At 38.7% G+C, this 14,158-nt stretch overlaps 1 protein-coding gene across 6 annotated transcripts in view; it reads left to right on the top strand.

Annotated features, from left to right (window-relative positions):
• Positions 1-10,714, top strand: part of JADE1 (jade family PHD finger 1) — an 86,767-nt gene extending 76,053 nt beyond the window's left edge. For all 6 annotated transcript variants that reach the window (XM_020974018.2, XM_020974019.2, XM_020974020.2 and 3 more), the window contains 2 exons: positions 611-728; positions 6,683-10,714. In XM_020974018.2, the coding sequence (XP_020829677.1) occupies positions 611-728; positions 6,683-7,599 (1,035 nt within the window). In that variant the 3' untranslated portion in view covers positions 7,600-10,714. The remainder of the gene's footprint in view (positions 1-610; positions 729-6,682) is intronic.
• Positions 10,715-14,158: the final 3,444 nt, after the last annotated feature.

Raw genomic sequence — 14,158 nt, 5'->3', positions numbered from 1 at the left:
ATTTAAGAATCCAGCAGGCATTACACGGGGGCATCTTGTTTGTGGGTTCCTTCTCAGCCTCCCCTAACTCTAGAACTATCTCAATATTGTCAGGCCACGAGGTGCTGGCTAAGTGGACAGTAGAGGCATCAGATGGGTCAGTGCTGGAATTTTGGCTGCAAAACTTTCACAGAGCTCTGAAAATGGAGATGGCAGGAAAGAAAAAGGAGAGTCCTTTGGCAATTGGAAGGCAGTCCAAATGTACTAACCTCCTAGAGGTTCCGTTATCTTATATTGAAGTTGTTCCCAATGTGGTGGTAGGCTGGGCTAGGGAATGGTAGGAGGCAGGAGCATTCATTAGCGCTCTAAATGCCCTTTCCACAGTCGAGCTCCTCTCCCCAGCAGTGTTCCTGCTGCCTGAACAGAGAAGTGAGGGGGAGATCAGTGCCAGCAGCCCAAGGGGGCTTTTAAAGAGTGATTACAATGCCTTTTAAACATTAAAAACCTTTAGTATCACCCTTTTTGTTCTGGAAGGCATCTTGCCTCTCTCTCTACTTAAAAAAAAAGTCTCAGTACTTGTTACTGTTGCAGTGAAGTGTTACTGATAGGCTTTGTTCTCTCTGCATTCTAGGTTCGGAATCTCACTTACATGGTGACTCGCAGGGAAAAGATTAAACGGTCTGTGTGCAAGGTCCAAGAGCAGATATTCAATCTTTACTCTAAGCTTTTGGAACAAGAAAGAGTTTCAGGTATGTATGAAAGAAAGCCCTCATAGGTCCAGAAGTCTGCACAATAGACTTTCATTGGGTTTTCTCTATCCTATGGTAAGAGTCTAAAGAACTAAGACTTTTTATATTTAAAGTAAACATTTGGGCATATGAGGGTGACCAAACTTGATAGAAAATTGACAAAATTTAAAAATTTTTATCTTTAGAATTTTAATCTTTAACGGATGTAGTTAATATAATTTTGTGTTCTTATCAAGATTTCAAGGGGCCCATAACTTTGATGGGAAAGAATTATATCTTTATTTCAATATAATTGGGTTCCTTTGTGTTTTATGCATTGAAAACATTGTGAAAACGTAGATTTTACTAGACTGTCAAAGAGGTTCATGACATGAAAAGAATTAAGAACCCCTATTATAAAGGCTCCCCTTCTTTTGTTCATTCAGCTTAAGACAAGTCAAAGGTAATTTTACATGTGCATTTCTTTGAATAACTGCCACTAGTTCTCTGTATGTAGCTCATCTGGGTAGGCTTGGGTTATAACACATGTCCATGTTATTGACACATTTTAAAACTAAAGCCCAAACTGTGACTAATGCCAACATTAACTGAATGAGTACAGTACAGTGTGACTAATGGTAATTTAAGTATTTCTCTTCTACCCTGCTCCCCTGGGGGGAAAAGAGACAGTTTATTAATTGGGCTAATAGTGTAATCGCCCACATCCTCAAAGTACTGGCATTCAGTAGTATTAATTTAATAGCAAATTTTGACTTTTCTTCCCAAGAGTCAACACTTTGTAAATATTTCTGGCTAGTGTTAATGTTAGCAGAACTTGAAATGGCATTCCTTTAATTAGGGCAGCACATATAAAAAGGTGTCTGTCTTGCTGTGTAAACTTATAATCCAGTTCAATAAACATTAGGCCATTATTGTATACAGAGTATGGTGCCAGGTTCAGAGGAAAAGGGAAGTCCAGATAAGATACTGTCTCAGCCTTCTAGTAGGTGATAAGAAATTATAATACGTAATATTTCATGATGATCGCATTAGAGAATTGCAAAACAAAGTGACATGTCTGGTGCAAGAAGATTATTAATGGTGGGAGGTAAAGGATGGAGAAGTGATAAGGTGTTTGAATTCAGCTTTAAAGGGTGAATAGGAATTAGCATGCGAAGAAGGAAGAGAGAAGACTTCAGGCATAGGGAATAACATGAACAAAATCATGGAGGCAGGAAAACTTGACTATATCTAGGGAATGAGAATGGTTGTTTGACTGGTGCATAGAGTTCATGCTCTGCATGACACAAAGCTGGACAAGTAGCATGGCACTAGATTGTGAAGGGCCTTGAACAATAAGCAGAGATATTTGAACTTTAGGGAGTTGGCAATAAATAGGGAGCCACTAAAGATTTCTGAAGAGTAATATTACCAGATCTATGCCCAAGAAAGATTATTCTCTCTCTCTCTCTTTTTTTCTTTTTGGGTAGGCAATGGGGTTAAGTGACTTGCTGAAGGTCACACAGCTAGTAAGTGTCAAGTGTCTGAGGCTGGATTTGAACTCAGTCCTCCTGACTCCAGGATCCACTGTGCCACCTAGCTGCCCCAAGAAAGATTATTCTCTTAGGATTGTGAAGAATATACAGTTATCCCTTCCACATTGTGGGGGTTAGGGGCAGGGAATTCCTGTGATCTGGAAAATTTGCATTTGGACCAGAGAAGAAGTCTGAATTTTTTCTTTTATGGGATGTTTATGGTACTTTATTGTAAGATTTTGGTTGATATACAATACTATACATATACTTTATGCATTCCTGAGTTTCTAAACTTTTCTGTGTCATCTCCTGACCTTCATGTATTGTCTGTGGCTTCTGCAAAACTCCCCCCAAATTTCCATTTAATTTCTTATATCAGAACCATGATGGGAAAAGTCTTGATGTGGAAGGAATAACTATTAGAAAAGATAAAGTGGAGTTATAGAGTTAAAAGTCACAGAATGTTAGAACTGGGAGGAACCTTAAGACATTATCTCGTCCAGGGTTGGGGAATCTATGGCCTCGAGGCTGCAGGTTCCCCCCACCTCCGAATTCTAGTCTATCTCCTTCATTTGATTGATGAGGAAACTGAAGTCCAAAAAGGTTAAATGATTTTCATGAGATAACATAGCAAGTTAATGATAGAATCTGAAAGAGATTTCAAATCCTAAACTCCCAGGCCAAGATACTTTTCAGTATACCACCCTGTCCCCCATTGGGTTAAAAAGAATCCCTGTTTTGGGCAAAGCAGGTGATTAACAGGTAGATGATAGATAATACAAATGGATATACTGACATACACCAAAAATAATTGTATACCCCTTTTTTGATGTGAGGAGAGTTAATTTTAATAGCATGATGGTAGAGGAAGCCAGATTTCATCATGTTAGGGAGAGAATGAGAAGTTAGGAAGTGGAGATAGCAGGTATAGATGACAAAAGTTTAATAGTAAAGGGGAAAATGATAGGAAAATGATGGATGGGTAAAAGGAACTGAAAAAACTTGATCAGAGTTGTAGGATAATGGTTAGGAGCCATTGGAGACTGGGAGCAAGAACTGAGAAAAGGCAGGAAGGAAAGAGACTAGCCTGAGTGAATATGGATGTTTCTGGTGACCAGGGGAAGGAGAAGAGATAGGTGATGCTACTGAAGAGTTTTAAGTAGAAGAGGAGGAGAGCTGAGTTGATAGAGGATAGCCTCAATCTTTAGTGAAATGATAGGAGATGAAGGATGAGGATTCACAGGTTGGAAATGACTCGTCAGAAGGGCAAAGGATCCTAGGTTAATAGCAAATGCAGCATAGGGTTTAAGGATGAGTATGGAAGCAAGTGGGATTAGAGTTGGGAGAGATGCTCTGGGAGAAGAGAGATCAGACAAGGGTACTAGAAATCACAGTCAGGATAAAGACTAGGTTTGCCGTGAATAAGAAAACATGAAGTATAGGGATTAGAGATTGTGGTCAAAGTGGAATTTGAAAGTTTTGAATCTTGGAAGTTGTATAGTTCTCAAATAAGTTGGGGTTTAAAGTATGCCCATGCTAGTGATATGGAGAGGTTGTTGGAATGAAAAAGGTTAAAGAATTATATAGTCAGGTTCTTAGAGGAGTTGTCAGCATGAATATTGAAGTCCACAAGGATGTTAGCAGGGAAAGGATAGAGGAAGACTGTAAAGTAGGCATCAAAGACACTAATAAAACACTGAATGTTGACAGGTAATAGCAACCAGGATGGGAAATAAGATCATATCTGGAATTATATATAATTCAAGGGTATCAAACATTGGTTATTGATAGAAGGATGATATTGGAGCACCAGTAGGGAGTAAGTAATATGCCACTCTTTCCTCTTGGCCATGAATTAGAAAGAAGAGGATGTATGGCCTCCAGTGGAGAAAGTTGTAAGGGATGTGGTATTCCCAGGATAGCCATGTTTTGGTTGAAGCTAAAAGGAATGTGGATTGGAAAATCTCTAAGGTAGTTTGTTGAAAATAAAGCAAAGTTTCCAAGGGGAGAGTAGAATGGGCTAGGCAGTAGATGAAGTGGGCTGGAGTGTGTTTTGTTGAAATAATAAATATAATTTTACTTTCTATTTTGCCCTTTTATGCCAGTGTAAATAACTTACACATAAGAGTCTGATTTAGAGTATACTCCTTTTAATTTAACAGATGCTTAGCCGCTGCTGCTTGGCATCATTAATACCAGTTGTACCTCAGCATTTGTATTTGTAGAGGGCTTTTTGTCACTACTGTTAAGTTGTTAAAGAGTGAATGATTGCTTATAAAAAACACTTGTAAAATACATTTTCATCTGATTTTACTTAAGAGTCATTTTTCATGGCTATTGTAGGCAGCTTTTCATATTTCATAGCTTGGGTTATTAACAGGGCAAGGGAGACTTATAACTGGGTTAGCACATGTTTTCAAACAGTCTAGTAATATAGTTGTCTGTGTTCAGGAGTGCTTCAATATATTATATATTGAAGAAGAGGAAAACAAATTTCTACTTCACTCTGAGGTAAAAATCCATGCTGGTTATGTTTGAAAAATAGATTACTTCTACTCTGGGATACCAAAGAGAGTAAAGTGTAAATGCTTCTGGGTTCTTTTTTTTTTTCATTTTACTTTCACTTTACTTCAGTCTTCTAGGTGTTTTCTTGCTAACACCAAAAATATGTGATTAAAGGAAAACAAAAGAAGATGTGCCCAGGCTCACAAGGAAATCAAGAATCAGCACTTTTTAGTGCAGAGATTCTTAACCTTTTTTGTGTGTGATGGACCCCTTTGACGGTTTTGGTAAAGCCTGAAGAAATCTTCTCAGAACGTTTTAAAATTCACATAGGATTTCAGAGAAAACCAATTATAATGAAACACAGGCATCAAAAACAACAACAATGAAAAGACCAAGTTCATAGACCCCAGGTTAAAAACTCATATTTTTAACAAAACAAAGCAGATGTTCAGGGATTCAGGCTTCACTCAGGGAGCCTGATGAAAACGTGGACTGTTTTGAGCATAGGCAGAATCAGTTTGTTGAATGGGAAAGGAAATTTAGTTGGCATTAACCTTCAAAGTAGACAAAAAGTTTAATCAACAAAGTTAGTAGATCAGAGTCTGTATAACAGTACTTAGAACTAGCCAGCTAGTCAGAAACACCTGCATTCTGTGTTACCCTGGTCAAGTCACTGAATATCTTAATGTCCCCGACAATCCCTAAAGACTGGAGCAGGTGTCAAACCTGCTTTGCATTGTTAGAGGGAGTTTCCTAAGAAGCTCTTTGTTGTACCAGTGAAATCAAAGAGCACCCCAAAACAACCAAACTAGGTCAATACTTTTTCTAAATGACATGATGGGTGGGACATCTGATTTAAGAAGATGGCATTTATTTCTCTTACCTTTCAGAACCCTTTTCCTAGGTGGTTCAGTTAAGGAAACACAATCTTTGGCAGAGTTCATTCATTGGTTGTAGAATTATAATTCAGTTATCATTAAGATTTGGCCTTGGGAGAAAATGGATGTTTCCAAAATGAGAAACTCTTACAAAACCCTGTCAGTTGGTGGTCATAACTACAGAATCAGACAGTATGCTAATCTTGATCAAATTAGCTTCTGCTCTGAGTAAGGTGTCTTTACAGCATAGATGTCTGTTGATATCTAAGCAAACGAAAGAAAGTGAGAATGACAGGACATGGAGATGAGTGACCTCAGAGAGTGAGGCATCTGAAAAGAATATAGACAGCAAAGGCTTCATGCTAACGTCACTATCCCCAGAAGATGGACGTTACCAGAAGAATCTTAGCCTCCTGATGGGGGAACAGAAGGGTACATGGGGAGCAGTTGGGCATTATTGAGTCTTTTGAGGACTGTGATTAATTCTGTTCTGCTCTGTACTGTTCCCCCATGGGGGGAGGGGGTGTCCCCATTGGTCCCCATTGTTCCTATTTGTTCACATGCCATGGAAGAATGGGTACGTGAAAATAGTTTTGTGTCAAAACCTGCTTGATGCAAAGCCAAATCCTGTGATCTTAATAATATGACCCAAGGGTAGCATTTAGGATGGAATACGTCTTCAAAGTCTACAACTAAGATGAACTATGAATGTTTAAAAGGACAGTCCTCAACCTTGCAAAATCAAGTTAAATTATTATTTGTGAGGGACAAAGTGAAGGTGTTTTATTCCTTAAGAAGGCAGTGGTTTCATGCAAGCTTGTCTGAATTGCAGCAATGCTTTTATGCAAATTAAACTTGAGAAGATTCTGAAGGGAAGTCAACTTCACTCTCTTTTGCTATTAAAATGTGTTTTCTTAACTTGAAAAAAATAGTCAATTGCTTTTTGTCTGCTTGACAAAAGTGGGTGGAAGAGTCACAACATTTGTTGTTAAGACTGGGATTTTATTCTTTTGAACTGGCGTTTGATCTGACCTTTTGTGTGATTTCTTGGCTTTAGGTGTGCCTTCTTCCTCTTGCTCCTCCTCCTCATTGGAAAATATGCTTTTATTTAATAGTCCTTCATTGGGTCCTGATGCACCCAAGATAGAGGACCTAAAGTGGCACTCCGCTTTCTTCAGGAAGCAAATGGGCACCACCTTGGTCCACTCCCTGAAAAAGTCTCATAAGCGGGAACGGCTGCCAAGTGGCCCTGAGAGTGAAGGCAAATCCTTGCTAAAGGAGGCAGACCTCTCAAGTAGAAGAGAAGGGATGGATATCCCAGAGACCTTTTTGGATTTTGAAAAGACTTTTGCAGAAGCACATGTTATATCAGCACAACAGAAGAATGGTGTGGTACTGTCAGACCACCAGAAGAGAAGAGACAATCGTTCTCAGTGTGATTTCATCAAGGGAGACCTTAAACACTCAAAACAGAATCACAAGCCTCTGAGACCCACAGACCTGTCTCAGAGGCAATCAGAAAACAAAAGGGCTGTGAATCCCACCGCGATGGGACAGTCAGCACCGGGCACAAGGAAAGATTTAGTGCCTAAATGCAATGGGTCTCTGGTCAAAATAAACTGTAACCGGACCACAGTCAAAGTGCCTACCACACCTGCTAGCCCAGTGAAGAACTGGGGGGGATTCCGAATTCCAAAGAAGGGAGAGAAGCAGCAGCAGGGAGAGGACCCAGAGGATGCCTGCTGCCAGCACTCCAACTACCCCTACTTGGGTATGGGCAGAGCTTCACCCAAGGAAAGGGCAAAAAGCAAACTAAAGACAGACAGTGAGAATGACGGGTACATCCCTGATGTGGAGATGAGCGATTCAGAGAGTGAGGCGTCTGAAAAGAAATGTAGACAGCAGAGGCTTAATGCCAATGGCACTATCACCAGGAGGACGGACATCATCAGGAGAAGCATCTTAGCCTCCTGATGGTGGAACAGCAGGATTCACGGGGTGGGTGGGGGCAACAGGGTCGGTAGAGTCACCACCACCTGCTGATGCCCACAGGGTTGTTGGTTTATGTGGGAGAGGGGAGTTCTCACTGAATCAACAAGCTGATGTCCAGTTATTCCTGAGCTGTACAAACATGTTTACTTGCACTTGGGACAACTTTTTTTTTTCTTCAAAGTCATTTATAACTCATTGTTGTAAGAAGTTTAAATGTTCTTTATTTCCAACTCTGTTGAGGAAACACAAGAGTAGATTTCATGTGAGACACTGCTATGGATGGAATCTTGAGTTAAACACTAAAACAAGAATGAAAGACTTTAGAAAAGGGCAAGGTTTTCAGTGTTCCCAGTTAGCAGATAGGCAATGGCAAGGTTTGACTGCCCTCCCCGTTTTGCCCAAAGCACAAACTCTTGATTTCCTGTGTGTACAAAGTCAAAACATAGTCCTTGAAAAACTGTCACACACCATGGAGTAACCCATTACACTACTTTTCTTGGATTATGATAGCTCTTGAAGTCACATTTATAGTTTGGCCTACAAGCCTCTTTGTCGTGTTATAGGACACAACAGCTCTGAACCTTCTGTAACTCTAGGGGAGTTTATGGATAAATATACTAGGTGGAAAAGAATGTATTTTAACAGAGGCTGTCACTGGAGGAATCTGAAGGGGCAGGGCAGAATCGCTGCTGCATGGTGATTTCAAATAAAAGACTATTGCTGCCTTCAGCCTGTGATGGCTCATGGATTGAAAATTGACTTAGACTGTCCAAATTTGGAGAATTAATCCATGAGGATAGTTTTGTGTAGTGTTAAAAAGGGTACTTGAGGTCCAAGTTTTACTCATTGTCCTCCTGACATTCCACCTTCCCCATGATTATTTCCCCACGCTAGGTTGGAAGTCACATGGCACTCTAGGTTCCTGCAGGACTGTGCTAAAATCTGGCAGGAGTGGTGAACTCTAAAAGGCCTGGCAATCAGGTTTGCACTAATGGTATGTGTTGGGGAATCCAGGCTTCCAACACTAAAGGATTCCTTTGAAAATAATAATAATAATAATAAAGGACCTAGCTAAATAGGTTAAATGTACATATCTCTATTTTTGAAAACAAACAATAAAATAAAAAGGCAATAAGTTGCAGTTAGCTCTTCATTCAGACCTATGCAGGAAAGAGACTGCATCCTATCCTGGAATAGATTTTGTAGCTGACAAGAGTTGATACTAATTCATAAGTTGGACTTTGTAATTGCAAATGGCAATAACTAGTAAGTAAATTATCAGCAATAATAATAAATTTAGCATTTCATTTGAGTAATGTTTTTTTTGCACTCAGTACAGTGCATATGTAACAAGACAGTGGGTAGTGTTAGGGTCATGTAAATTTTCTTTGGAATTCAATGTACTCGTAAGTCAAATTCAGAGAAGGAAAGTTTAAATAGCAACAAGGCTTAGAAATTATGGGCACTTGGAACAAGCCCTGCTTTTTCCCCCACCCCCAATCCTAGCCATTCACCCCAAGACTGCTCCTAAGAATATCGATCTCAGTGTTCACATTTTTAATTCATATACACATCTGCCTCCATTGGGCAGGATGTAAAACTCTGATATTTTAAATGAATAATGATTGAATTCTGCAGTTAACTTCTAAGTCTTCCAGATGGTTGTCAACAAAAAAAGGCATATTGAATTACATCTTGCTATGCAAGTTATCAAATGCATCCCATCGTGTTACATTTTCATACTGTCTTAACTTTCTGAGTATATTTTAATAGATATTTGGGGAAGGGGGAGCAGGAGGACCTAAATTTAGATTGACTTGAATTGTTCTTGAAATACAGGGGGTAAGGGTGGGGGTGGGAGAAGCTTCCTTTTGACAAACTAGTGTATTGATAAGCATGTTGTTACAGTTATCAGAGGGTTTTGGTGAATTGGCATTTTCTATTCACTCTTAGGGTGACTTAAAGCAGGTTGTTTTCTTTTGTATCTGAACATAAAGCCTTTCCTGGAAAAAGGAGAAGGTAGATTCTTTAGTTGATTAAACTTTTGATTATAGCAACATCTCTGGGTGAAGGCTGAATATATAGAGGGATAATTTGAAAAGCCATAGAAAGAAAACCTAAATTTGATGCTAGTAATGACCTCTCACCATTTTAAGAGGTACCAGATTCATTTGCACTATTATGAATGCTAGTTTTGTGCAGAAATAATGCCTTATCTGTTTTATTCCCCATATTTAGGTTGAAAAGCTTTCAAATGTTCCCAAGTTATGCTGAACCAAAAAACTAAAAAACAAAAAAAAACAAAAAAAGGAAAAAGAAAAAGAAAAACCACAAAAAGCTACCCCATGCTTTAAAAAAGAATTCCTGCCCCAAACTGCAAAGTGGTATAGAGCACGATTTTATAGCAGTATGATAAGCTGTGCAAGTTAGTTTCATGCCATGCTTGGTACTCTGTTTAGGAAGAATCCCCAAGTATGGCATCGACTAACCCAAATCACCCTTCATGCATTTTGTTGGTATAGAACCATTTAGTGATGCCCCATCTTTCCCCTCCCCTCAGCTTTACCTTTCCTCATGCATACTGACCAAGACATATCTTTCATTATGATCAGTGTATTATGTCAAAATGTAGGCTAGTTAAACTTTTGTAAAGTTGCCTGGAATGTCATTTGTTAGGTTATAAACAAACAAAAATCTAAATGAAGGGTTATATATGTCATGTACAAAACTTATTTTAAAATGGACAGATCTGTCATTACATTTGTAACCTTGTACAGAAAATTTTTCACTATGTGCCTAGCTTGGTGTCCATTCAGCTAAAATTTACAAAAAAAAAAAGGTGCATGAAGAGAAAATCAGAAATTAAAGTATATGTAGAGATGACTATTTTATATTACATGGCCCAATCCTGTATTTATTTCTCTTCCCCTCCCCTCCTCCCTTCCCTTTTGGAAGTATTTATAAAACTAGTTGAAGACAGCTGTATTTTTTGTTGTTGTTGTTGTTGTTGAAATATTTAGTAGAATTGTGCCTTTTTGTCTGTATGTGAATAAATGCTGTACATTTTGCAATACATTTAAAGTGTTCCACTTGGAAATTTGCCTCTGTTGTATCTTGATGGGGGTTTATTGCTTAGCATCCTTGAATCAGTGTTACATTGTTTGTGGCCTTTTCTAATCAGCACAATGACTATCTCCCAAGTAAGACTGGGTAAGATGTAGAAATAAATGCTTGAAATATTGCAGGAAACTTACTAGTGTAGTTGGGTAACATCACCTTCCACAGCCTTGATTTCTGGTTCTTGTCTCAGAGCAAGGACAAAGGTTTACCATGGATCCTTTTCACCTGGAGTTTATGCTGCCCGCTTTGTGAGTTAGAACAGGTTCTCTCTTTCAGCACAACAAAGCAGAAATCTGAAAATAATTTTTCTGGATTCTGACACAGTGAATAGCAAGGTTTTTGCTATTCATTTGGACTATTAGTGGCCTTCCTCTGAGTGGTGACTTTTTGAAAGCTGTGAAGTTAATTCCTGGAAGAGCTAGGACTAAGATTCAGATCTTACAGCTTCTAGGCCAGGGGCTTTTCCTCGGCATAGTGCTTATATGACCACAGCACATGAGACAGATCTGCAATAAAACCATACCCTTTCTCCGTGTTTTATTTTGTTGTGAGAGCAGCAAAATCACTCCCTCCCATGTAGACTCACAACTAAGAACCATGCTAACCTAAAAATAACCTAGTAATAGAATATTAGAGCTGGAATAGACCTTAAGAGATAATTTTGTCCAGTATCATTTTACAGATGAAGAAATTAAGACAGAAAGTTAAAATGACTTAGAAAATAATAATTAGTAATATAACCCAGCCTTTTTGATTCCTAGTTCAGTTAGCTTCCACGACACTGCTCTATTCCCAGTTTAGTTTGCAGTCACTATGAAAGTGGCACAAACTAGTTTGCCTTCAATTTCTTCAAACCTAAGATGATTCATTTGGGGGGAAAATCATTTTTTCTTTGCCCCATTAGTGGCTGGTTTCTTTAAATTTTCTGTCTCCCCGTAGGGTTCCTGGGAGACATAGCCAGGAATCTTCCCACAAGGCTTTGAAAGTTGAAGCACCATAACACTTCCCTAGAGAAATGAAGTGCCTGTGAGCAAGAGGAAGGGATTGTCATGGTTAATTTTGCATAAGATGGAGAATGGAGCTCCAGAGAATTGCTGTCACTTTTTGCTCTAAGTCACTTGGAAAACTGGCTCGATCCCACCTCTAAGCCTTAAGCCTTCTTATAGATGTCTTATCACTATTAACTTCAAGGTTGAAATCTTTAACCACATTTGCCTTTGATGGTGGAAACATTATACTAAGGGTTCCAGTTTGGGGTACAACACTAGAGAGTGAAAAATAATGAGACCAAGTAAAACTACCTTTAAAATTTTTTTATGTAAGACGATGATGAAATCATGGAGAGTTATAGAACTATAAATAGGGGGAGGTTAAAACTATGACTCCAGTTTTCAAGAGTAAAACTAAAAATGATCATCTGGTAAATCAACTATTGATAATCTTGGGAAAAAAACAAATATATGAATAAAAGAATACTGAGAAATGGAAACAAATCATAGAAAACTAGTCTTACGGTGCTAGAATCTTGGGTTGCATGAAACTGAATATGCCATTGTGTATGTAAACTTTAAAAATTATATTAAAATACAGAATTGACTAATTAATCTCAGAGAGAAGCCTCAGAAGGCATAAAGTACATCCTGTGAGGAATCTCTTTTCTATAACATCCCTTATTAAGTGAGGATATCCTAAGGCAGCCCATTCCACTTCTGATTTTTTATACTTAGTGTATTTTTCCTTACATTGAGCCTAAATACAGCGCTCTGTGACTTCTATACGCTGTGTCTAGTTTTTGCCCCAGAGCAAGTCAAATCCTTTGATGAGACCGTCCTTTCAAACTTGAAGGAAGATGTCACATGCCTTATGTTAGTGGCCAAACATCCCAGGTTCATTTAACCGATTCTTACGTGGGCGGGGCTGAGACCGGAGAGAGCAAGCAGCTCTAAGCGGGAAGCTTTGTGAGGCTGGTTGATGTATTCGGCTCTTCTGATCTAGTACTCGCCCTCATTCATTTAGTCCTGATTTTTCTGTTTGTTTCTCAGCCTCGTGCCAGCTGATCTGGTCTTTTGCTTCTTTGGATGATAGTTCGTAACTCAAACCTTCCAGAGAGAGATTATCCGTACCATCCCTGGATGCTTACCCTAATAAGCCAACCATTACAGACCCTCACAAGTCAGTCCTCCCTAGGACATACTATAACAGTCTGGGTCACCCTTATCTGAATGTATTCAGGAATGAACAAAATGGTCCAGACGTGCTCTGGACAAGGGGAATGTACATGATCACCTTCCTCATTCTGAACACTATGTATATCTTAATGTAATGTAAGATGGCATTAATTTTGTTTGTTTGTTTGTTTGTTTTGGGCGGGGGTACCATGCTGTTGACTCATGTTGACCAGTTAGATATTTTTAACTATTGTCTAGCCCTCAGCTTCCCTCCCTGCTTCTACCCATTTTTGTATTTCTGCTGGTGAATTTTAAAACCTCAATATAGTTTTACATTTACCACTATTAATTCTTACTAGATTTGCTTAAATTGTTCTTACCTGTTGAGATAATTTTAGGTCTTGATCCCTGTTCAATGTATTAGTTACCCCTCATCTGCAAATTTGATAAAAAGTGTTGGATACTTTCATCTAAGAGGCAGACAAATGTGGAACAACTCAAGACCAAGGGTACATTCTTAAGACACTATATTACAGACTTTCTTCCCCCTAAAAAAATCCATTAATTATCAATTTTTAGGGCTTGGTCATGAAAAGTAATTCCATCTCTGCTATCTTCTTGTCCACATATCACTGTCATCCGCAAAGATACAATGAAAATGTGTCAAGTGCTTTGCTGAAATCCAAGTAGATCTACCCATTTAGTATCAATCAAAAAACAGAACGAGATGCCCCTTTATGAAACCTATGCTGGCTCTTAGAGATCATTTGTTTTCACTTATAAATGTTAGTAATATGTTACAGACATAATATGTTATGTTCTCTGGATCAAACCCAAGCAACCCTCTAGATGACAAGATTGATCCTCATCTGAAGTTCAAATATCATTTAACAGTTCTTAGTAATTATACCCACCAGTTTCCTTGGTAACAAGGAATGTAGTTCTGAGCTTGTTTACTTGAGTTAAGCGTGCCTCGGGACACTCTTACTATCTCTCCACTTATGTTGGGTTTCAACTTCTTGATCACTTTTGTTCCATCCTTCCCAGTCCAAAGATCATTCTCCTTGATTGAGAAGAGAAGCAAAGAAGTGTTCTCTCATTTTGAGGTCTGCTCTTTATGCCTCATTTTCCCTGGAGCTGTCAATATCCTTTATATTCATTTCTCCCAACCAACCTAAATTTGAAAAACAAAAACCTTGCTTTTTTTAGCATTCACTGCCAACTTCAGCTCATTGATCTTTAATATTCCTAAG

Source organism: Phascolarctos cinereus, unplaced genomic scaffold (assembly GCF_003287225.1).
Source record: "Phascolarctos cinereus isolate Bilbo 61053 unplaced genomic scaffold, phaCin_HiC Scaffold_9;HRSCAF=440, whole genome shotgun sequence".
NCBI lineage: Eukaryota > Metazoa > Chordata > Mammalia > Diprotodontia > Phascolarctidae > Phascolarctos > Phascolarctos cinereus.
The sequence above is the reverse complement of the archived record's forward strand: the minus strand, read 5'-3'. Positions and strand labels throughout refer to the sequence as shown.